Consider the following 25,968-nt stretch of genomic DNA (forward strand, 5'->3'; position numbering starts at 1 on the left):
AAGGGAATGATATTAGAAAAGGTAAAAGCTATTATTGTAGGGTAAAAAAAAATAGAACCCTGTTGTGGTAACATTGTTGGGTTGTTTCCGCAAAAAATTTCCCGACGTTGGAGTGTAGAAGTTAGAGAGAGAAAATACTAGGGCAGTAGCAGCTGGAAAACGGCAGTAAAAACTAGAGAAATCATCAGATCTCCCTCAAAAACTTCTGTTTTCTTCAAAATTGAAATCAGGTATAGTGAATTTGGAATTATTTAAAATCAGAAAAAGTTAGGGTTTGTCAAAAACAGCTAAAGGGGTTGGGGTTGGGGTTGTTGTTTTGCAAGAAGTATTTTCAATGGAGGTTGGTGAAGGTTCCCTGAAAAACTTGGAAGAAATTGAGTAGGAGCATGAAGTTGAAGTGTGTATTTATAATGGTTAGTGTAAGTGTTAAGTTCAAATTGTGAACAATATGTTAATTACTGTTATTCAAATGTTATATATAATATAGTTATATTAATATTAAGTTCATTACTGTTATATATTATATATGTACTGCTACTACCACCCATTTTTTCACCTTCTTCCCCTTCGGCCGCCTATGGCACAAGCAACAGGAATTTCAGAGAATTTTCAGTACAGTTAACTAGTCCGTGGTATTCCGAATTGCAATCCTAATAATGCTTCAAAAACTTCAGCTCTTCAGAGACGAGTCCTATCTCACGATAATAGAAAGATCTGTCTTTCCTCGTTAGGATTCCGCGAGGATTGGCTTCCATTACGCTAGGGATTGGCTTCGATTTCGCTACGTTTGGGTTCAATTTCGCTAGGTTTCTGGTGAGAATTCTAGCAAAATAGAGAGAGAGAGAATAATATTTACAGCCATAACTACGAATTACAGCCGTAACTACAAAAACCTTGTTTTTTACATACAGTAACTACTCATGTATTACTGAGGTACTTTCACACGAAATGACTTTTTTGCCCCTTGGTATTGGGCATGGGCGCCCATCTCGGGTCCATCACTCCTCACTAAAAAAAACAGATGAAGTATTTGTTTTTATGACATGTTAAGAAAATGGGGCAAGCCCGAACCCGAACCAAACACCCTCCACCCTTACAAACTTCGGTATTTGTTCTCACTCAAACAGTCAACAACGTTCAACTGTTTACTTCCACTATCTCGTACGGAGTTCAAAGTTAAAGGATTAGAATAATCATCGAACTGTTGAAGTCACATTCTGTCCTAAATTCTACCATCTCATTTTTTATGTTAGTGTTTGTTTTTGTTTGTACTTCACTCCATTATACTCTCATTCCTCCCAAATTACGCCATTTTCAACAACACTCTCATTTTTGGTGAGTACTCCCTATTTTACTTCTTTCCCACTTACACCTATGTTTTTCCATTTTTATTATTGTTCATAAATTACATTCCTCCTTTTTTAGTGTTAAGAGTACTTGCCACTGTTTAATTTTCATGTTCGTTTTCTGTTTATTGTGACATATTTAGCATTTTAAGTATATTTCACTCAAATTCTTCCTCTGTTCGTGTAGATCTACATTGGGTTGGTAATAAATTATATAATTATTTGTTTAGTATTCAGTTTACTTGAAATACTAGTTGTAATTATGCCTTTAATTTGCTGAATACTTTACTGCTTTCTTTGATAATTTTTAGTTAATTTGTTAAGATTCAAACTTGCAGTGCTTATTTTTTAATTTGCCTTTCGAATTCTTGTTTCAGGTGCTTATTTTTTCTTCATTTTGGTATTTTTAATTATTTTCATATATTTTTTCTGGGTCTAATTTGATAAATTTCATCATCGAAAGTATTCATATAAGTAGGATTGCTTTTTGAACTTATTTATATATTGTGATATGCAACTGACTGAATTTTGTTTGTAATGCATTTACTTTTACTGGATTTGTATCTTTATGTTGCCATCATGACATTGATTTAGCATTTCTTGTGATATTGGAAATAATCTAACTAATAATCATTTTTATTGTCATCTTGGTGTTGTTTAAACCAGTTCGGCTTTATGTAATTGACCTATGAGGTTACAGACAGCAGTGCAATCGAACAATGGTTTTGGGTACAAGGAACAAGTATAGGAGGGGTCCTAGTATTCAGGTTGATTATGTGATTCATATCCAAGATATTAAGCCTTGGCCTCCAACACAATCACTAAAAACCGTCCGTTCTGTCTTGATACAATGGGAAAATGGTGAGCGCAATTCTGGGTCTACTAGCTCTGTGGCTCCTTCAATCGAGGATGGAAAGATTTTAATCAACGAATCGTTTAGAGTTCCTGTCACTTTGTCAAGAGACTTGTCAGTTAAAAGTGGTGATGCAGATATGTTTCACAAGAACTTGTTAAAATTCAACTTATATGAACCTCGCAGGGATAAGACGGTGAAAGGACAGTTGCTTGGTACAGCAATTGTGGACTTGGCAGACTATGGTGTCATTAAAGAGGTAATGAGTTTAAGTGTTCCCATGAACTGTACCCGGAGCTTCAGGAACACAGCACAACCAATTTTATACTTTAGAATCCAGGCATATGATAAGGTTCGCTCAGGTATATCCTTGAGAGGTAGATTAGCCAAAGAAACATCACTTGATAAGAATGAAGGGGACTCAATTTCGGCATTAATGAGTGAGGAGTATGCTGATGAAGCTGAGGTTGCTTCCTTTACTGATGATGATTTTTCGTCACACTCTTCACTTACTGCTTTATCTGCTCTTGAATCAAATGGAGCTTCACCTTCACAAAATGAGGTACTTTTCTCTAAATTTGGTAGTATATTTGTGGTTCCTTATTAATGTCTATGGCTGAATGTTCATCTGCTTGGTTGCAATCTTTGTTTTCTCCGTTTTATTTTTCTAATATAGTCTTTCCTGCATTTCCAATCTTTGTAGTTGTAGTTAAGTTTAAGATACCTGTTTATGCTATGTTGCTTTTCTCTCATACATATGATATAAAAACTTGAGTTATCTTAATTCTTAAAGATATATGCAACGTTAGGTAGAGGGTAGAGGAATGTTTTGGGGTATGGAATTATTTAAAGCATATCGTCCTATCTATTTTTTTCTGTTGAAAAATGTTTGCTGTGGCTTTTTGCTGTGCTTGTGGGATGGTAGCTAATTAACTTTTATCATACAATTTATATACTATTTTTTATTTACTTATCTTTCTTCCTCTTTCACAGACTGGCTTGAAGAGGGGAAAATCCCATACAGGTATGCAATGGAAAACCATGGTGTGCCTACAAAACTGACGCATAGTATCAGAGTCAAATTATGAATCATGCAAAAATTGCGGAAGTTGTGAAAATCTTATTTATTCTTCCTCTAATCCTTTGTTTACAAAAATCTTATAACCAGGGGAAGCCATATAATGTATCTTCTTTTTTGTCAGACACCTCTGAATTGGACTCAGAGTTGAACTTGGAAAAGTTATCTTCTGCATCACACAAAGTGCATGAAACCAGTCAAAAGTTTGCAGTAGAGGTTGATGGTCTTAAAGGTCAAACTCTTGCTATCTCAACAACAAATGAATCTCCACCTATATCTACTGCTATAGTAATTCCAGTTGAACTACCTGCGAAGCTCAAGTCTGAACATGATTATCAAATACAAGCCACTAGGGAAAGTGAGCAAAAATCGAAGATTCCAGAAAGAAAATTTTGTATTGAGGTTGCGCCTACAGTTGATTTTGATGGTGTAGACGTCAAAGATAGAGACAAGAACGAGAAAAATGATCAGGCAGGGGGAATGCTGGAAGTGGAAAAACATATATTAGGAAATGCATCGTACAATAAGCTCTCACTGGATGCAACTAAAAAACAAGTCTTGTCTGGAAGTGAGTTGCTTCTCATTAGGGATAGAGTTAGGCATGTGAGATCTGTTAGATCCTCAACGGAATCTTCTAGAGGCAGCGGCCCCACTGGAGGTTTTTCTGGAAATATTCTGAGACAGGAAGCCAATCCAGCTGAAAAAGTATGTACCTCTTCTGATGACAAACTCGAGGGACTAGGACAAAGGATAGAAATACTGGAGAGAGAGTTGAGAGAAGCTGCTGCGCTTGAGGTTTCTCTTTATTCAGTGGTTGCAGAGCATGGAAGTTCCATTAATAAGGTTCATGCGCCAGCAAGGCGCCTTTCTAGACTGTATCTTCAAGCCGGTACAGGAATGAAGAGAGCAAGTGCAGCTCAAAGTGCAGTTTCAGGATTAATTGTTGTGGCAAAAGCTTGTGGAAATGATGTTCCAAGGTACATTTACGTGACATTCTATTCTGCATTTCTTAAAAACATAGCTTTTTCAAAAATACATGAGGCAATAAAGCAAGTACCTTGTGAACATCAAATAAAATGCAGAATGCAATAGCACAAGGGTACTGCCTAGAATTTCCCTAAAAGACTCACGACTGAAAAATCTTAACTTAGATTGTAATGACTGTATCAATGTAACTAGATTCACGACTGAAAAATCGTTACATCTGGTTGTGAAGTTATAAGTCAGTCGAGAGTTGAGGGTTTTTGACCCTCCTACCTTTTGTTAGATTGTAGTCTCATTATGGTCATGTAATTATTGTACAGATATTATTTGCTGTGGATGTAAGCCTTATAAGGCTTGGTATCTTTGTGTGGGGTATGATGTGAGCACCAATGCACCATAAAAATTCTCACTAGTAGGTTTATGTAATAGACTAACCTTAGGAGGGGCTATTTGGGAAGTATAATATTATTAAGTTAATGGTCTTTAGCTTTAGTATATATAGAGGGGGAAGGAGAAAGGAGAAGGTAGGCAGAGTTTTGGAGTAAATTGTTAGTTTGTGACCTCAAGTCACTAATTTGAGGGTGGTGACCTATAGTCACTAATAGAGATTGGCATCCTAAAGTTGCTAGTTTGTACAAACCCCTGCTTTTCAATATTTTCAATCAAAGATTCAATGCTTTTCCCTCTGTACTCTGTGTTAAGGGTGTGTGTGATAGTCCAGCAAGCATCAGTCTATCACAGTTTAAAATGTCGGCTCATGTGAACCTTCTATAGTTGTATGACTCACATCAAATCTGAGAAATATATGCACCTTAGACTCCTGTCAATCTAATTATACTTGTACAATGAATAAAGTTGAAAGCATGTCACTACTAGTCAGATTGGGCTACAGTTTCCGCACTATATTTCTTTTCAGATGATGTAATTTGTCAATTTCCTTATAAAAGCGTTTTCAACATATGTTATTCATTATGAGGGTTTTTTTTTCTTTTCTTGGAACTTATCTGTAGTTTTGCACTCTCATGAATGCAGGTTGACCTTCTGGTTGTCAAATTGTGTTGCGCTCCGAGCGATCCTCACCGAGGCCTTTTCAGAAGAACAGCTTCCAGTATCTGCTAGCTCTTTAGCAGATATAGGAATTAGAAAGGGAATCAATCAGAAATCAACAGTACTGAAGTGGAAGGTTTCCTCTTCTGACAAGCAAGCTAACAAGTTTGCTGTAAATGGAAGTTCCCAAGATTGGGTTGATCCATATGCATTCATGTCCGCATTAGAAAAAGTTGAATCTTGGATCTTTTCACGAGTTGTAGAATCTGTTTGGTGGCAGGTCCTTTTCTGTTCACCCCTTTCTTTCTCTCTCTTTTCCTCGTACTCTTGTGACTAATGTTTTTCAAGAGAGTTGACCAGATTGGGTTCTTTTTCATCAGACTTTGACTCCACACATGCAGTCTTCAGCTGCTCAGATGATTGAAAAAGTAGTGGATTCTGGCTTTCAGAAAAAGTATAGGAGGTCATCCTCTTCTAGTGATGAAGAGCAAGTCAACTTCTCATTAGAACTTTGGAAGAAGGCTTTCAAGGATGCTTGTGAGAGGCTTTGTCCTATCCGAGCTGGAGGTCATGAGTGTGGTTGCTTGCCAGTGCTGGCCAAATTGGTTAGTTTACCTGCTTCAATCTTAATTCCGATGAAGACTGAAAATAAACTGTCTTGCAGGGATGTGCTTGTAGTTTATTTGGATGTTGTCATACCTACTACCTTTGTTACAATTCATGCGTCATTTTGATTTTCACATTTGTCAATGCTCAACTTTAACATCTCTATAAATATTTGTTCACAAAAAAATAAAAACTTGATATTTTGAAAACATTAATTTGAAATAACCAAACCAACAACTGATATAAATATCTATATAAAGTCGCTGGTTGATACAATTGTTAAGAGATCTTCAACAAGAAGTTGATTATCTGGTGAATTTATACTGCAATAATAAGTCAGCAATATGTATAGCTAAAAATTCTATGTTTCATGCATGAACTAAACATGTGGAATTACATTATCACTACGTAGAGGAAAGGTGTTACGTGATGAGATAAACATTGGAACCTATCATTCAGAAAATTAAGTGGTAGACATATTCACCGAGGGTTTAAGTGGAATCAAGTTTGAAGAATTGCAAAAGAAGCTTGGTTTAATCTCAATGGCATCAGTAAAAGAAAGTTATTGACGAGGGGGAGTGTTAAAATAAAACACCAATAACTAATTCTCCACTAGCTAATTATAGTAAATCTAAATGCTCAACAAACCATATGCAATTAAATTTGTTACGTAGAAAATTAGGAAGGATATTTGCAACTTTTAGAATCTTATTTTGTTTTCGTTGTTGATTATACATAGAAATGGAATTGAAAGACATAAACATAGAGAGATTATTACTCTATAAAATTTTGCTTTTAGATTATTTTGTTTTCCTTGTAAAAGTCATTTTTAGTTAACATATTGTTCTAGGGATGCCAACAATAATCACAATGGTACCCAAATCAATGAGCAATCAACCATGAAATTGATGAGAATTGTTTCTCATCCTGCTTATGAAGAGATGCTTGGTAACTCGCAATCAATGATCAATTAATCATGAAAATAACATCTCATAAACTACAATGAATAAAGGGGGTTACAATGAGAGTAAGAGGAATAGAAAAGGTCTATAGCAATCTCTTTTTCTTTCTTCACATACATCAATTATCTATGTTCAGTGTTTGTTTAGTTATAACAAAAAAAAGGAGGAAGTGTAGATTCATAATAATGGACAGATTAGGTAATTATTTGGTTGATGCAAAAAAAATGTAAAAAAAATAAGGAAAAAGGTAATTTGTTAAAAGTTTAACTTTTTACAACATATGGGAAACATATACTCCCTTCTTTATATTTAAGTGCATTGCTTTGACTATCATGGAGTTTTAGGAGAGGGAGTTGAACGAACTAAAATATTAGGTAAGTGAGGTTTGTTGGGAAGTATGACAAATTCGAGTAATGCATATTGGGTATGCAAAACCTACTTTCAAGAACCCTTTTGCTTCTAAGGGTAAGACAAGTAAGCTCAATGGCAAAAGTCGACATGGAGCCTTGTTTAAGAACATTCAACTTAAGGTGAGCATCTTGCAAATAGTCTCTAGGCACAAAAGCCCTATGCATATGTTCTTCAATTTCTCCGAAGAAGTGATTTTTTATTTTCCTTCTTTTCTTTTACAGTACTTAAAGTTATCATATCACAAAGAAGCATGGTTTTTTCAAATTAACGACAATCAATTTACACCTTTTTTCATCATTATACCCCTTCCAGTCAAACATGTTCTCCATACTTCCAACCCTATTAAATAAAGAACTTCATTAGGGTCGAGATTACATTCAAAGTTGGGAAGGTTCAACGGGATGTCTTGGCCATGGTTGTCCTCACTCAAGTGAGGGAATTGAGAATCCTTTTCATCGTAAAGTTCGACACTTAGAGTCCTCCTCCTTCTAGGGCTTCTCATAAATCCATTTTTCTTTCAATGTTTCAAGGAGTCTATCCATCTTCTTTTTTAGAGCTTCCACCCTAAAATCTTCATGAAAGTCTTCATCACTCTTATAATGATATCTATCTTTCATGATTCAAAATTAGGACCTTACTAGGCTAATAACCTAGGCTCTTGATACCACTTGGTATGAAATAACCCACAAACAATAAATTTTCGTCTCAATATTTTCAAACTCAAACTTTCAAATAAAAATGAGCTTGTGAATTTTAGTGGAAAAGCAAAAAAATCAATAAAAACTAGTAACTTGAGTCACTATCCACAAAAAATGATGAAATCAAGGATCTCAATCTCAATAACATACAAAGTTTAGGTAGATTGATAAAAACCACAAAGATTCAAACATAACCATATAAATTACGAGATAAAGAGAGTCATTCTCATGAAATTCAAAATGATCATTTGTTTTTACATCAATACTGATGTGGATTTAAACCCCTTAACTTAATAAAGAATCTAAAATCACACAAGTAACACAAGCCTTCCGAATTGCCGATGAAAATCGAACAATTTAAGAACAATGAACCGGATATGACTTTGAAAACGACCACTCCTGGAACGAATTCAATGCCTATTCAAACTACCTAGACCATTCCTGGAACTAAGTATTTTGATGTACAAAACTTAGATTACTCCTAGAACTAAGAATTGAACGTTCTAATTATCAAAACAACTCCTTGAATTGAAAACTAGCAAAGAAAAGTTTAAACAAAGTTAAACAATTTATATTGAAATAAATCTAATTTTCTTATCTATCTAAAGCCACGAAAATTACCCCTATTTATAGACATAGGAGGCAACTAATTCTACTCCTACAAGGATTAGGACAAACCCCTAAACTTGTTCCCCAAGTATCCTAACTAAAATAGAATTACTACTTCTAACTAGAATTGGAAAACTTATCCTAATCAAACTCTAATTAACTAAAAACTTTCCTAATAACCTTAGGAAGTTTATAGCAACTAAATAACAGAAATTTAATCTTATCTTAAGTGCTTAAACCAAGAAAAACCCTTTCAAGTGAAAGGTAAAAACTTGCAAGCAAAACTCTAGAAAAAACTAAGGATGGAATTTCTTCCATTTCGTATCGCCGCCGTCAGACCACCACACGCGCCGCCACTAAGGACACGCGCCTGACCGCCGTGTAGCTTAGCTCATGCTGGAGCCGGGGAGTCGGCTCGTGGCACCCAGGTCGGCGTCGCCGCCGCTGTCTTCGTTGAAAGGTAACAACTCCTTTCCTTCTTCCTTGATAACCAAGCAAGTGACCCATCCTTGACTTTTCCCTCCAAGTTCGAACCCTATTGGACTCAAAATCAATGTAATTGGTTTTTCAATAGAATTTCCCTCTTGATTCACATCATTCTCCCCTTCTTCAAAATAATTTGTCCTTAAATTCACATCATCTAATAAGGAGAAAATCACCAACATTGAAAGTAGCACTTACATTACCATACTCACTTGGCAAGTCAAGTTTATTGTCACTCTCACCATATGCTTCTAATACCTCAAAGGTCTGTCGGATCTAGGCACGAGTTTGTTCTTCCTTTTGCTTGGAAATCTTTCTTTCCTCAGGTGTAACCCAACAAGATCTCCCGGCTCGAATGCTTGCGCTTCTTATTGGACCAAGCTTTGTACAAGTTATTCATCTTCTCAATTTTTGCCCTAACTTGTTCACATGTCTTATTGAAAACTTCAAGCCGCTTCTTAGTATCAATATGAATGTCTTCTTTGTCTAATGGTAGAAAATCAATAGGCAAGAATGGATTAACACCATAAACAATTTCAAAAGGTGATTGTTGAGTAGTAGATGAAGGAGAACGATAATAAGCAAACTCCGCATGGCAAAGTCGCATATCCCAATCCTTTTGAGTCTTACTAACCAATCCTCTTAGAAAAGTACCTAAGGTTCGGTTTGTGACCTCGGTCTGACCATCGGTTTGTGGATGATGAGAAGTACTAAACATTAGCTTTGTTCCAAAAAGTTGCCACAAACACTTCCATAAGTGACTAAGGAACTTTAAATCTCGATCCGAAACTATGCTTCCAGGAACTCCATGAAGACGAACAATTTCCTTGAAGTATAAATCTGCTACATGTTGCGCATCATCGGTTTTGTGCATTGGACTAAAGTGAGCCATCTTCGAAAATCAATCAACTACAACCATAATAGCATCCTTTCCCCTTTGGGTTCGTGGTAGTCCAATGATGAAATCCATGCTAACACTATCCCAAGGACAATCAGCTACCGGAAGAGGAGTATATAAACCCTTAGAATAAGAACTCTTCGCCTTTTGACAAGTAGCACATCTCGAGATCACACTTTGAACATCTTTAATCATCTTTGGCCAATAAAAATACTCACTAAGCATGTCAACTGTTTTGTGAACGAAAGTGACCCGCAATTGCACCCACTATGTACTTCTCTAATAAGTAACTCACGCACACCACATTGTGGAATACAAAGTTTATTTCCTCAAAACAAGAATCCTGAACAAAGTTGTGTGAGGGATCCTTGTATTCTTGCGCCAAATCCAGCAGGTTGTGTATAAATCAAGGATGTGATCAAAACCAATAATTCTAGCATCCACTATAGCTAACAAATAAGATCTTCTTGACAATGCATCGGCAACAATATTTGCCTTACCTTCCTTATGTTTCAAAGAAAAGGTAAAGGATTGTAGAAACTCAACCCATTTAGCATGTCTATAATTCAACTTTTGTTGTCCATGAATAAACTTCAAAGCTTCATGATCCGAATGTAGCACAAAAGGTTTTGGTCTTAAGTAATGAGACCAATTATAAGGCACGAACAATAGCATAGAACCTCACGATCATAGTTAGAATAATTCAACTTTACGCCACTTAGCTTCTCACTAGAAAAAGAGATAGGCCGTTTTTCTTGGATTAAAACCGCACCTATACCTGCTCCACTTGCATCACATTCAACTTCAAACAATTTATCAAAATTTGGGAAAGCTAAAACCATAGTATGACACAATTTTTCTTTGATGGTTTTAAGGCTTGCTGTGCCGCATTAGTCCACAAAAATTCCCCTTTCTTCATCAATTCCGTGAAAGGTGCCATAATAGTAGAGAAGTTTTTAATGAACCTTCTATAGTATGATGCAAGACCATGAAAACTACGTGCTTCATGAATGTTTCTAAGCGCCACCCAAGTAGAAATAGCAGCTACCTTTTCAGGATCCACCGAAATACCCTTCCTCGAAATAATATATCCAAGAAAAGAAATACTAGGGACCATGAATGAGCATTTTTCAAGTTTACCACATAGTTGTTCTCGTAAGGTCTCAAACAATTTTCTAAGATGAGAAATATGCTCAATTCTATCTCTACTATAGACTAATATATCATCAAGGTAAACGACAATAAATTTGTTTAAGAAGGGTCTAAGTACCTCGTTCATAAGCCTTATAAAAGAGCTAGGCGCATTGCAAAGACCAAAGGGCATAACCATCCACTCATATAGACCTTGCTTAGTCTTGAAAGCTGTCTTCCATTCATCTCCTTCTCGGATCCTCATTTGATGATAGCCATTTCTAAGATCAATCTTTGAAAATATGGTAGAACCATGTAACTCATCAAGCATGTCCTCTAATCTAGGCATAGGAAAATGATACTTGATAGTAATATTGTTGACCGCTCTTGAATCAAGACACATTCGCCATGTACCATTTTTGTTTGGAACTGGTAAGGCTGGAACTGCACAAGGGCTCATGCTTTCACGAACATAGCCTCTTTCAATCAACTCTTCTATTTGTCTTTGAAGTTCTTGAGAAGCCGTAGGATCACACCTATATGTTGGCTTATTAGGTAAAGGAGCTCCAGGAATAGGATTAATAACATGCTCTATTCCACGCAAAGGAGGTAAACCCTTAGGTAATTCATCCGAGAGAACTCTTTTAGTAATTCCCCTACATGCTTATCCGTTGAAGAACTAGTAGGCTGCATCTCTTTCACCACCAAAGCAAAAACCGTAGCTCCCTCTTCAACTTCTTTTTCGAAGTCCTTAGCATTCAAGAACAAATTCGAGAGTTGCTTCCCCTTTTCTTTATCTTTAAAGCGGCATGGAATAGGAGTTAAAGGAAGAAGTTTGATCCTCTTGTTTCCCACCTTCACCAAATATGTGTTGGACACACCATCATGTGTAACTTGTCGATCAAATTGCCATGGTCTTCCTAAGAGAAGGTGACAAGCACTCATAGGTATAACATCACACCATAACTTTTCCTGTAATTGCCAATGGAAAAGCTCACCTGTTTCTTCACATGAAGTCCCTTCGAATCATCAAGCCATCTCAACTTGTATGGTTTTGTATGATCTCTTGTAGGAAGTTGGAGTTTAGTAACCATCTCTATAGACGCTACATTGGTACACGAACCACTATCAATTATCACCCTACATGAGGTATCACCTACTTTACAACGAGTATGAAACAAACTTTCACGTTGTTGGGGGTAGCTTCGGCATGAAGGATCTTCCTTACTACAAGTATATTATCATCACTTTCGGGAGAAGCCTCCTCCTCTTCTTCTTCATCAGTGTGCATTACCTTATCTCCGAACTCTTCATCTTCACACTCGAAGGTTATGTGTTCCTCTTCTTCTTCCATTTGTCGATATTGCTTTATTATATGAGCCTTCTTCGTAGGACATTGATCCGACTTATGTCCCTTTCCTTGACACTTGAAACACATAATTCGGCTTTCAAATTCTTCTTTGGACACCTTAACGACCTTCTTGTCTCCATTTTTCGAACTTTTTCCTTTGTACTCGTGGGAACTAGTTTTGAAAGGTTTGTTGAAAATTTTGTTTGTCTCGGTTCCTTCCAGATCTTGGTGCAAAAACTTTTTGCACCAGTGTTCTTATTTTCGAGCCAATGACTTTCAATCTTCAAAGCTAGTTTGCACACATCATTGAATGACTCATAAGTACTCAATTCAATCTTCTTAGCAATAGGCCGATTAAGACCCTTGAGAAATCGAGCAATCCGCAATGGTTCTTTCTCCTCCAAATCACAAAGAGAGGTTAGTTTATCAAATTCAGCAATATATTCATTAATACTCTTAGTATCTTGTGACAACATAGTAAGTTTCATGTATAGGATTTGTTCGAAATCATGTGGAAGGTATTTAGAACGCATCTTCTTCTTCAAAACCGTCCATGTCTTGATCTTATCCTTCCCTGCTCTAGCACGTCGAGCCTTTAAATTATCGAACCAAAGTCCCGCATTCTTTGTGAGTCGAATATAAGCAATTTTGAGACGTTTAGTATCATCAAAACCCTTATAATCTGAAATTTTCTCTAATTGTCTCGCCCACTCAAGAAAATCTTCGGGGCTTCCTAGACCCGTAAAATCATCAAGCTTGATACCTCTATCATCAATCTTATGCTTATTATTATTATCATCATCACTACTAGAAGCATCACTATCACTATCATCATGTTTTTTCTTCTTTTTCTTGTTATCAAGCAATAATCGTGAGAAAGCATTAACACGTTCTTCCGTACTATCTTGTAACCTTGCGAAATCATCCGCGAGTTTTTTTATAACTTCCTCCATAATTATGTGAAACAAACAGACTTAAAAGACCCCAAAACACACAGGAATAACCCACAAAACAACTTGGAACAAAATCGCACACAAAGAGCAATAAGTATCAAATCGGACCAAAACTGACACAGTTGTGGAAAACAGTCCAGTTTTATAGCAAAAGAACTCGAAAAATTCTGAAATTTTACAGGCAGAAAGTAGACAAAATTTCACCCAAATTCAAAAAAAGAATCACCTGAAAAGATCTCGTAACGAAGGAGAACAAGCCTTCAGAAGTTGACGGAAAAAACTGATTTTCCGAGAACAAGTGCGATTTGAACGAGCTATAAAACGATCAAAAACCCCTGAAACCTTATACCAATTTGATGTGGATTTAAACCCCTTAACTTAATAAAGAATCTAAAATCACACAAGTAACACAAGCCTTCCGAATTTCCTAAGAAAATCGAACAATTTAAGAACGAACCGGATATGACTTTGAAAACGACCACTCCTGGAACGAATTTAATGCCTATTCAAACTACCTAGACCACTCCTGGAACTAAGTATTTTTATGAACAAAACTTAGACTACTCCTAGAACTAAGAATTGAACGTTCTAAATATCAAAACAACTCCTTGAATTGAAAACTAGCAAAGAAAAGTTTAAACAAAGTTAAACAATTTGTATTGAAATTAATCTGATTTTCTTATCTATCTAAAGCCACGAAAATTACCCCTATTTATAGACATAGGAGGCAACTAATTGTACTCCTACAAGAATTAGGATAAACCCCTAACCTTGTTCCCCAAGTATCCTAACTAGAATAGAATTACTTCTTCTAACTAGAATAGGAAAACTTATCCTAATCAAACTCTAATTAACTAAAAACTTTCCTAATAACCTTAGGAAGTTTATAGCAACTAAATAACAGTATTTTAATCTTATCCTAAGTGCTTAAACCAAGAAAAACCCTTTCAAGTGAAAGGTAAAAAATTGCACGCAAAACTCTAGAAAAAACTAAGGATGGAATTTCTTCCATTTTGTATCGCCGCCGTCAGACCACCACACGCGCCGCCACTAAGGACACGCGCCTGACCGGCGTGTAACCCAGCTCATGCCAGAGCCGGGGAACCGACGCGTGGCACCCAGGTCGGCTCGTCGCCGCTGCTGTCTTCGTCAGAAGGTAACAACTCCTTTCCTTCTTCCTTGATAACCAAGCAAGTGACCCATCCTTGACTTTTCCCTCCAAGTTCGAACCCTATTGGACTCAAAATCAATGTAATTGGTTCTTTAAAAGAATTTCCCTCTTGATTCACATCAAATACCAACCTATATATAGGTGACTTGCAAAAGGGGGCACGCGCCAGTCACAATATAGAGCAGTCATTCCACCATTCTTCCAAAATGCTTCAAAATGACGAGTGGGCGCTTCAAAGACCTCACATAACAACTCAACTTCAAATGTTCATAACTTCTTCGTTTCTCGCTCAAAATTAAGAATATGACCTATCAATGTATAGCTCTTGGATTCTACTTTCATCTCCAATTAGAATCGTTTGAATTATCTTTGTAGTGATGAAGATATTGCTTTTTGAAATTGAGTAGTGCACAATCACCCTTGGAGCTTTATTCTAGGCAAAATAAAAGGATACTACTCTAGCTTGAGGATGTTCAAACTCGAGAGTTAGACCACCCAAAGCTTTAGCAGGTTCACGTGGATTACATGTGGTATTTCTTCTACTTCCTCTGTTCCTTTATAGATGCATCACCTTCAATATAAGGAAGTTTTATATTAGATGCATCACTTAGTTAATAAATTCTCTCTCATATCACATGGCTCCTTGTTTTTCTTTCTCTCTATCTCTCTCATCTCTAATAACTACCTAGGATTTCGTGTTCTTGCAAATGATACAACTGAAAAAAAAATGGAGAAAGTACCTCATTTTCCACTAGACTAATGCTTCCGCATCATAAAGTGAGCACAAAACTTGTATTCTATTAAATTGCTCTATAAAGTAACACCACTTAGAGTTTTCTATGACTCCATTAAATTATTATCATTCAAAGCTTTTAATCAAATCAAGTGATCATTATGTGTTGACAAAAAGGTAGAAGCATTACCTTTATTTGATACTAAAATCACCTTAATATTTTCTACTATAAAACTTGTTAATAACATTTGATTTATTAAGAATGTCACTGGTGTTATGTCGCCTTCGATGATCTCTTTGTCAATCCCGCCTTCCTTTGGTATAGTCAATGTACAACTTTTCGTACTTGAAAAGGTAGAGGTTGGCGGAGAGGAAAGCTACAACAGGGTTATACTGGTTTACAAAGGACAAAAGTTTTGCTTATGACTAAAACTTATATTTAGAGTCCATCACCAAATGTCCTTCAAAGTCTTAGCCACAACCAGATTTGAAAATTTGCCTTTACTCTATTCAAGTTCTTTTTCCCAAAGACGTCCCACTACGACGGCCCGACAAGTCAATGGGTCAATAACCCATCCTAGTTCCTCTTTTTATTTGTGCACTTTTAATATTAGTATTGTTTTAAAACCTTGTTGGTACCACATCAGTACCATCTAAGCTAATAATAGTACTATCCTAATAGTTTTATTTCTAGTCGGTAGGACCAAGGTAATCACCAATTTATCTTTATAGTGTCATAGTAGATGCCAATAGATAGTGACTAAAAAAGCCCCTTCCTGGTTGAAGCAAGAACCTCTTATAAAAGACCTTTGCTCTAAATACCATGGCAGCCTCAACAGTGGATATTCCTGCCTGGCTTTTCTTCTGCCATGGACATTGCAGTGTACATTACCTTCTTTTTTCTGTGATTTGCTATACCTGACATTCAATGTCCAGAGGAAAAGGATCTTTATCTGTTTATAAGTCATCCTATTACAAGCCCTTGTCCCCTCATTCATGTCTAGTGTGAGTGATGCTCTTCTCCCCCACCCCTTTTATCCAACACTTCAAATATTCGTTAATAAATTGTCAGCAGAGTCTTTAGTTTCAAGTCTTTATCATTTCTTTTGTGTGTGATTAATGTGAATATGACATACATATGTATCACCAATATACATAGTTTCATAGCACCGTGCACCGTAGTAATAAAATATATATTTCCTCCATGTTTTTAATATTGGCAATACTTCCCTAATATAGAAATGTCACAATACTTGCAACACACTATAATTGGATAGGGTTTTTTTTTTTGTGTGAAACTTACACTACTATCCTTATTAAAAGTGTGAAGTCATGTGTGGCGCACTTTTCTTAAACACCATGAAAAAGTGTGTTGCAACTATTAGAAAATGAAGTATCATTTTAGAAATTTCATTAATCTCTTTGCTGATTTTCTGGTATTTTATGCTCTATGTCTGACTTGACTGATTTAGTACTATCATGGGTGTAGATAATGGAACAATGTGTTGCAAGGTTGGATGTAGCCATGTTTAATGCTATTCTTCGAGAATCTGCTGATGACATTCCAACTGATCCTGTTTCTGATCCTATTACCTTTCTGAAGGTTCTCCCAGTTCCAGCTGGAAGATCAAGCTTTGGTTCTGGTGCACAGCTTAAAAACGCAGTATGGAGCTTTTCTACTTTATGTATATTATTATGTTTCTGCTTCAAGTAGTTGCTAATAATCTGTATCTGCTGAGCTTTTTCTGTCTGAAAATGGACTCCTATCTAGTTTTATCAATAGATCCTAATAGATACTTCATATATATATTTTTTTTTCCCGACAAGTTCTTTCAGAATAGGCAGTCCTGGACAGATTTGCCTTTCTGGCTTGCATTACTTTCCAGATACTGACTTACGATGCCCATTTTGAGCCGTTAGGCCAAATTTGCCTAATAGTTCAAGCTTGTCAACTTTGACCATTAATTTGTTGCTATAGATGACGAGTTATGTACTTATTATCTGAAGACATCTTTGTGATTATATTGTTAAAAAGTCTTTTATGGTAAACAAGGGTCAAAGTTGATAAGGTTTGACTATGGCAGTATATTGTAGCATTTTTCTATTAAACGAAAGGGTACAAATTTTTGACTTTGATGACATGGTTTAAAAAACATTCACTTTCATGAATATATGGCAGATTGGAAACTGGTCTAGATGGTTATCTGACCTATTTGGCATGGATGATGATGATGCACCAGAAGATGAAAGGGAGGATAAGGAAGATGATGACAGCGAGGGATTTCAATATGATTCATCCTTCAAATCGTTCTCTCTGCTTAAATCATTGAGTGATCTTATGATGCTTCCGAAAGACATGCTACTGAATGAGTCAATCAGAAGAGAGGTTTGTACTTTTACACTTTTGAAACTGGATTTTTTCCCAAATTGAGCTTTATTGGTAAATTATTTACCAAATTGGTCTCGTGGGAAAAGTATTTCCCAAACTAAGCTTCTGGGGTGAAACGCTGTCTCGGACAGCGTTTTACACCCAGTTTTTTTTTTTAAAAAAATCAAGAAGTAAAACGCTGTCTCAGACAGTGTTTTACCTTGTTGACCTGTTGGTATGTATTTTGGCAAAATATACTAGTATATTTTGCCAAATTATACTGGAATATGTATATGGGCTTTAAAACGCAGCCTGAGGCAGCGTTTTATGTTGAAGCATAAAACGCAGCCTAAGGCAGCGTTTTATGTTGAAGCATAAAACGCAGCCTGAGGCAGCGTTTTATTTGAAGCATAAAACGCAGCCTGAGGCAGCGTTTTATGTTGAAGCCTAAAACGCTGCCTGAGGCTACACTATCCACCACCATCAACCACCTCCCCCACCACCTCCGGCCGCCACTCTCGACCACCCCTATGCAATGCAAAACACCCTAAACAACGCAAGGACATTCCCACCACCCCCATCATTAACCACCACCATCCACCACCATCAAACACCTCCCCCACCACCACCGGCCGCCACTCTCGACCACCCCTATGCAATGCAAAACACCCTAAACAACGCAAGGACATTCCCACCACCCCCATCATTAACCACCACCCCCACCACCATCAACCACCTCCCCCACCACCACCGGCCGCCACTCTCAACCACCCATAAACTACCATAAAACACCCTAAACAACGCAAGAGCATTCCCACCACCAGCCCCAACCTTTCCACCACCATCGACCACCACCGACAACCATCAAACACTGGAAACAACCCCAACAACATGATAACCATCGTGAAACAGCACTTTAAGTGCAGGAGACCAAATATATGCTGCTTGATACATATAACGGATATAAAAGATATAGTTTCACTAACAAAAGTCAAATTCAGACAAATAAGGGAAATAAACTTCAAATTGTACAGAGTCATTTAGAAAACATTTCTTGTATTAATAATGTAAGAGTTATATACAACATTGTTAAATATCTAAGTACCACAAAAGGATCAACTAACTAATACTATCCGGACTCATGTATTGGAGTTAACTGATCTCCATCCTGTGTGTCCTCCGTCCGTCTACGAACACGCCTCGGACGCCTCGTGTAATGCTGAATGGTGGTGAATGGGTCTCCACGGTGGAGGAGTCAGCTGGCGAGACGATGAGTCATCCTGGCTATGGCCGGGAGCGGTGTTATGGATGAAGTAATCATGTGCCTGTGTGGAGCCCGAAGTATGACCTCCACCACTACTCAGTCCGAAGTCGAACTGTGAATGGAAGGAGTTGGGGTCATGATCGTCCCTGGGGTGGACGAGATGGCCATGGCCATATCTCTGCAAGCTATGTATGCCCATATCTCGCACCCGCTCAACCTGGGCTCTGGTGGGTACGGCTGCTAAGGCATCTGAAAGTGCATCAACCATCGCACCCATATCCCCCGCCTGCAGTATTCATCCATGAATTAGTAATATGATATAGAATTTCAAATAATTTTGGAAAACAAGAAACTGAAAAAACTCACAAGTCCGCTGATAACATCATAAGCTGGATGGTAGTGCGTGGACGGTGGGGTGTAGGTAGGGTTGATGAAAAGGCGTGTAATCTGCGTGTACCATACCATGTAAGGATCACGCGGATCCATAACACCCTGAAACAGGTGACCGTCAACGATGGACTCCAACCGCTAGTCCCAAAGCTCAATGAATTGATGATGCTCCTGCCCAGTTTGTCTCCAACTTTCCACGACGGTCAATGCCGTGGAGGCGAATACTAGTGTCACAGGGCATGGGGATAGGGCAAGGGCATGGGGATAGGCTGGTGAAGTCCGAACTGTCGCAACACTCGGTCCGGTAGGTGGCTCTCCACGACCTCGAAACAGATCATGGGGGTCCTGGCAAGCCACTCAGCACGATGCTCGAGCAAGTGTTCCGGCATGGCCTCTACCAACACAGCAGAATAGGGATCCCATGTCATCTGCAACAAGGATATATCGTAAATAGGTTAGGGCAATGCCAATAAACAGTATAAAGAGTAAACAAACGATTACAAATTTAGTGCAAGATTCCACCTGTTCATCCGAGAGTCGATCGAGGGCGTCACGGTAGTAGAGAAGACCTCTCGCTGTATGCGCATGTGTTAGTCTGGGAACCACCCACCTGTGGCAACAAATTATTTAAGAAGTTGTACTAGCTAATTATAACAAAATTTGAGTACACAAGTATAATGTTACGAACCTACAACCGTATGCCTGATCGGGTTGAGGGAGCGGGGGAGCATCGTATGCTGCGTACTGATCGTCCTGGTCCAGCTGCCCTGGACGGTGTACAACAGGCCTACCTGGTCTCCCTACATGGATGTGCTCCCAAGCCCATAGCTGTTTTAAAAATCAAATAAAAGGTAAAGCATAAATAACGTCAAGTCATTATCAAACTAGGCTTAAGGATAATGATGAGGTTTACCTGTAGCACAACCAAAGGACCTCCAATCAGCTGTGCTCCACGCTGTGATGCTCTACACAGATGGCGATACAAGACCGCCAAACAAGCACTACCCCAACTGTATCCACGGATCTCATCCCAGTCGTGGTCTAACAGCTGCAGGTAAATAATCTGAAGATGGCTTCCGCTCTTATTTCCAAAGAGCACGCCCGAGATGAGCAGGAACAAGTAAGCTCGGGCGTATCTCTGCACTGTGGCGTCGTCAGCGTCCTGAGGTAAATGTCCAAAAGTGTCGCGTAGCCAACCGGTCCTCAGCGCGCTGCCCCTGATCTCGTTTGGCTCTAGCTGAACCCCTAAAACCCGACCTACTAAACCTGCGGGGTCAAGTACCACACCTCCTGTCACCGCATTCCCATGGATGGGAAGGCGTGTGAGTATCGCGACGTCCCGCAGCGTGACTGTCGCCTCCCCCACAGGAAGATGGAAGGAGTGTGTCTCCTGCCTCCATCTCTCAACTAATGCTGTGATAAGCCCTCGATCTATTTCTCTGTAGCCCACGCGATGAATACCACCAAAGCCAACCCAGTCGACGTACTGAAGAACGCGTGGATCGACTGCCCACCGGACCTCAAGTGCCTGCACCCCAACATTTCCGCTATGTCCACCTGGTAATTCATTTAAAAACTGTAAATAAGGGTCAGGTATACAAAAAAACAAGACAAATCTGTATATGAAATGGCACGTGAGAAATTACCGTCTGCTCCCATATGTCAACACTCCGATGTCTATCCTGCAGTGTAAGGACAGAAGGGTCAAGTGGTCCTGGTATCCAATCGTGTCCGACCATGATATCTGTTCATTCAAAACAATATGGCCAAACCAATTAAAAAACAGAATTACTAGTCAATGAAATTGACATGACTGTCACAGGTAAAAGACAAGTACGAAATATAAGTCACCAAATCTCAAATATAATCCAAGCGTTACAAATGTTACATAACGTCATTAATCAACTACTACATGAATCTACTGTTCTACTACTATAGCTAAACAAATACAAGCTTATGTTTCGGTTGATCTAGCTGGGCACGTTTTGCGATTGTGACCTTGTTGGTGACAGCGGCTGCATTTAGTCCTAGGTCGGTTAGTGTCATCCATTTCATTGCGTATGCGCTTTGACTTTGGCCGACCTTTTCCTCTGCGTCCGGGATGAGTCTAGGTCCTATGTACTGCGTCCAAGTGGTCTCACATGGAATAGGCCAGAACTGTGGTGCATACGTGTTCATATACGCATCCGATTGCAGGAAAGGGTCCACCCACGGCCTCTCGGACAGTGAATAAGTCGCACACACTGCTAGAACATGAGAGCATGGAAGGTGGAATATCAGGGGTTTGTTGCATGTACAGGTTCTCAACTGGAAGTTAACAGTGTGTCTATGGCTGTTATAGGCATCCACCTTGTGGTATCTTGCTTTTGCTGTGTTCTTCTCCAAAATAGCAGTGACCTTTGGGGGATATGCAAGTCCCTGTTCGGCCCTGGTCTCAGCTGATTCTCTTCTTAAGGTGAAGTACCTGTTAACTCTGTGGAAAGTTAACTCAACAAGGGACATAACTGGCATGAACCGAGCACCTTTCAAAACATTGTTAAATGTCTCATAGAAGTTTGTTGTACATATCCAATGTCTGCGACCACCGTCGTGAAACAAAGACCACGTAGGAAACGACACTTGGGCAATATACTGTAACGATTTCGTACATGCCTGACCAATCGAAAACAAGTCAGCTTGCAGTTTTCTTTCTTGTCTTTGGTACGCAGCAGCCTTGAACGTATCTCTCGTGATGGTGCTTCGCACGTGAGATTTCAAGTTTGAAGCCAAGTGACGAACACAAAACCTGTGATAGGCTCGGGGTTGAGTGAATCCAATGTTAAGATCATTCATTGCTGCAATAATCCCTGCATGTCGATCAAATATAACACATAAGCCATCTCGTTGCGTAACTCTATCCCGAAGACAGCTCATAAACCAAGACCAGCTGGAAATGTTTTCCCCCTCAACCAACGCAAATGCTAGTGGAAATACTTGGAAGTTTCCATCCACACCTGTAGCAACCAAAAGTGTTCCTTTATACTTCCCGTACAAGTGCGTCCCATCGATACAGATAACAGGCATACAATGTTTGAAACCATCGATACAAGGACCAAATGCCCAAAACACTCGTTCAAATACTTCCATGTTGCTGGTATACCTACCCTCCACTAGAGCTTTGTGTTTCCATATGACTACGGTTCCCTGGTTTGACTGTTGCAGTGCTTGCATGAACTGAGGAAGTCTGCTGTAAGAACTCTCCCAATCCCCAAAAATTTGAGTGATGGCTTTGTCCTTGGCATACCATGCTCTTTTATACGGAACTTCAAAATGGAATTGCTTGGAGATGAGTTCCTGAATGAATTCAACTTTTAGAGTCGGATCTTTCTGCACAAAGGACTTCACAAACTCAGATATTATGGACGAATCCAAGTGTGGGTGATCATTAGATAGTAATTCGGTAACACAGTTCTCCCGATGCGGACCTTTGTATGTGAGTATGGTGAAGCCACGCGAGTGCTCACTTGTCCTGGTACCCCTTAGAGACCATCCACATTTCTTCTTGCAACGCAGATGAAGGACACTCTCATTTGAGGTGACTGTGGTGTAGAATTGATTTCTCTGTATAGAATACATCTTCACCATTTCTTGAAGCGTTTTCTTACTGTCAAAGTACATCCCCTTCTCGAATTCTCCCCCTGGAACAAATGATGTATGACTCCCTGAATTGGCCCAATACTCATCAACTTCATAATTCTCATTTATCTGACTAAACCAGGGTACTGCAGTTCTAACCAAGGGCTCATCAATTTCCATCTGCCCATCTTCAAGATCCATGTCATCAAGCCTATCATACTCCTCCCCATTATCATCCTCATCATCTGTATCCGCATACACATCGTACACCGACAATTCGTTATTTACAATATTATCAAAATGACTCGGGTCTTCTTGAGACGGTGATTCTTGAACCTCTTCTCGCATCGGTGACGGAGCCACGGTGTTTGATGTTGAAGGACCGGATTGGCCAAACATTGTCACACAGCCCCCCGCATGTGCAGGTGATGCTATATGAGGACTAAACGGCATCTGAAATTGATCATCATGCAGCAAGCGACTGAAAGTTCCCATCCCATATTCATTCGATGGAATGTGGTTTGAAGGGCCTTGGAAGGACGCGGTGTTGTAATCGGAGACATATGTAGGATGTTGTTCTGCCCAAGTACTTTGTTGGGTACATATAGGCACTGTTTCTACATATATCTCATTGGGAACACCCTTCATTATAACAATGCTTCTCAAAGCTTTTAAATGTTTGTTTGTGGAGACATGTAACACTTGAACCCCATGCCCAGTCTCACACCTCATTTTAAGGTTCAGTTCAGCATTCATTGGGTTTGAGCCGATACTACTGTGAACCTCATTCATCAGATCATTCACAGTCATGTTCGGTTCAAGTGTTATAAGTTCCATATTCCCTCCACTGTACTCAACATTTGATCCATCGCACATAATTTCACCTCCCCACCGGCATAACAACACTACATTTTGTGAAGCCATATTCTACATACCAACCAAAACACATTTAAGGATAATCGAATTCTAAAACAACGTCAAAAAAACCCTAATTTAACAATACATAACATACATAGCTTCGATAATGGAAAGTTATATCAAATTTCGAGAACCTACATATGTAGCTAATATGACAACAATGAAACAAGTCCATTCTCATTATCAACATTTTCATCACCAATTTCAAAAACTCTTAGTACCGTATGCAACTATCAACATACTAATACCGCATTACCATCAACAATTTTATCATTTTTTTCACAATAATAGACCACATTACCATCAACAATTTCATCAAGAATTTCATCAAAAACAAACCACATTATCATTGACAATTTCATCAACAATTTCGTCGACAATTTAATCAACAATTTCGTCTATATTTTTCCTCAACAATGTACCACATTATCATCAATAATTATCAACAATTTATCACATTTCATTACTAATTAGCAACAAATTAATAAAATTTACATCACAATTTGCTACAACATACAACAACTATCTACTACCAACTATTCAATGTAAAATTCAACAATGTACTACGAATTTAGGGTTTACCCGGATTTAAAGAGTGAGTGAGACAATGCCGGCAATAACTTCCGTCCACTTTGGCGGCGGCAGGGGCGGCGGTACGGCAGGGGAGGCGTTGGCAACGGCTGTGGTTCTTTGTTGCTGACAATGAGAGTTAGTGAGAGAGAGAGTGTAAATTGCGTGAAAGAGATTGAGAAAAAAAGGCCTGGAATTCGTTATAATTCCCGCAAGAAACGCTGCCTGAGGCAGCGTTTAATGTACAGATAAAAATGCTGCCTCAGGCTGCGTTTTATGCTTGTACAATAAACGCTGCCTGAGGCAGCGTTTCATTTAAAGATATAAATGCTGCCTCAGGCAGCGTTTATTTGTATAAAACAGGTATGAAATACGAAGTTTTTGAAAAAAGTCAAACTACCATAAAACGCTGCCTGAGGCAGCGTTTTATGTCTTGATTTTTTTTTAAAAAAAAACTGAGTGTAAAACGCTGTCCGAGACAGCGTTTCACTTCAGAAGCTTAGTTTGGGAAATACTTTTGCCACGAGACCAATTTCGTAAATAATTTCCGTATAAAGCTTAATTTGGGAAAAAATCCTTTGAAACTATCATATTCTTGCAATCAAGCTCTGGACCTTGGTAATTTCTATCTTTGCAGGTATGCCCTTCATTTGGTGCCCATATCATTAAAAGGATTCTTGAAAATTTTGTTTCTGATGAATTTTGCTCAGACAAAATCCCAGCTGCCGTCTTTGAAGCATTGGATGCTCAGGTTAGCCGAACAAAACATATTTTTCCTCTCAATGTCCACCTTCAATTACCTGCTTATCTTCTTTTCCCACCTGCTTTTTTAATTGGTTGTCAATGTGTGATGACATCTTATAAGGAGCACATGCAATTAAGTTGGTCAGCTACAAGAGGCTGCAACACATTCTGAATTCTCGCAGAATGATCTGCAGTTCAACTTGCTAATAATGTTATTTTTTGCAGAGTGTTCATGACGAAGATGAAGGGTCTATCATGAATTGTCCTTGCACAGCACCTGTAGTATCCTATTCTCCTCCGACACCATATTCACTAGCAAGTGCACTTGGGGTAAATTTAGGAAGACAAAGCCCATCCCAGTTACTAAGAAGTGGATCAGTGCTTAGAAGGTCAAACACTAGTGACGATAAATTAGATGAACTGGATTCACCACTCCAAACCATGCTCAGTGAGGGTGTCCAGTCATTTCCTGCTCAAGTAAAAGAAAATCATAAAATGTTGCAAAATCACCAAAACAATGTCATCAGATACCAACTCCTTCGCAAAGTTTGGGATGAAGTAGAATCGTGAATATTATTGCGTATAGCTGTACAGATGTATGAACTGTGTAGCAAGATCCTTTTCCACTCAACAGTTTGTAGGTAAATCCCTGTTGTGACCACTGGAATGACACGGAGCAATGTATAAATCAAGGGTGTAGTATGTACTTTCAATCTTGCTCATCTTGGCCTCTTGGTCATAATATGGAAATAGAACCGTTATGGTTGACATCATTATTCATTAAA

General features: G+C 38.5%; 2 protein-coding genes across 3 annotated transcripts; one reads left to right on the forward strand and one right to left on the reverse strand.

Moving 5' to 3' along the window:
* Positions 1-1,171: 1,171 nt before the first annotated feature.
* LOC110735154 lies at positions 1,172-25,968 on the forward strand. The gene is made up of 10 exons (XM_021915320.1): positions 1,172-1,335; positions 2,013-2,761; positions 3,193-3,223; positions 3,402-4,254; positions 5,294-5,588; positions 5,689-5,913; positions 16,804-16,977; positions 17,494-17,700; positions 25,077-25,190; positions 25,409-25,968. The coding sequence occupies exons 2-10, from the start codon at positions 2,066-2,068 to the stop codon at positions 25,751-25,753; spliced, it is 2,940 nt and encodes a 979-aa protein (XP_021771012.1). The 5' UTR covers positions 1,172-1,335; positions 2,013-2,065; the 3' UTR covers positions 25,754-25,968.
* On the reverse strand, positions 18,121-24,781 carry LOC110735155. Of its 2 annotated transcripts, none has more exons than XM_021915321.1 (2): positions 19,313-24,781; positions 18,121-19,232 (listed from the first exon to the last, which is right to left on the reverse strand). In XM_021915321.1, exon 1 carries the CDS (start codon positions 23,873-23,875, stop codon positions 21,275-21,277), a length of 2,601 nt encoding a protein of 866 aa, XP_021771013.1. In that variant the 5' UTR covers positions 23,876-24,781; the 3' UTR covers positions 18,121-19,232; positions 19,313-21,274. The 2 variants fall into 2 exon arrangements, with proteins under 2 accessions (XP_021771013.1, XP_021771014.1); XM_021915322.1 differs by lacking the exon at positions 18,121-19,232 and having other exon boundaries at positions 19,249-19,764; positions 19,859-24,781.

This window comes from Chenopodium quinoa, unplaced genomic scaffold (assembly GCF_001683475.1).
Source record: "Chenopodium quinoa cultivar QQ74 unplaced genomic scaffold, ASM168347v1, whole genome shotgun sequence".
NCBI classification, from domain to species: domain Eukaryota; kingdom Viridiplantae; phylum Streptophyta; class Magnoliopsida; order Caryophyllales; family Amaranthaceae; genus Chenopodium; species Chenopodium quinoa.

Excerpts from the sequence above, each read along its gene's own strand:
- LOC110735154 (XM_021915320.1), top strand. The coding sequence starts at position 2,066 with ATGGTTTTGGGTACAAGGAACAAGTATAGGAGGGGTCCTAGTATTCAG. Across the intron at positions 3,224-3,401 it reads GAGGGGAAAATCCCATACAG|ACACCTCTGAATTGGACTCA; the intron begins GTATGCAATGGA and ends CTTTTTTGTCAG. Across the intron at positions 16,978-17,493 it reads GTGCACAGCTTAAAAACGCA|ATTGGAAACTGGTCTAGATG; the intron begins GTATGGAGCTTT and ends AATATATGGCAG.
- LOC110735155 (XM_021915321.1), bottom strand. The coding sequence starts at position 23,875 with ATGGCTTCACAAAATGTAGTGTTGTTATGCCGGTGGGGAGGTGAAATT.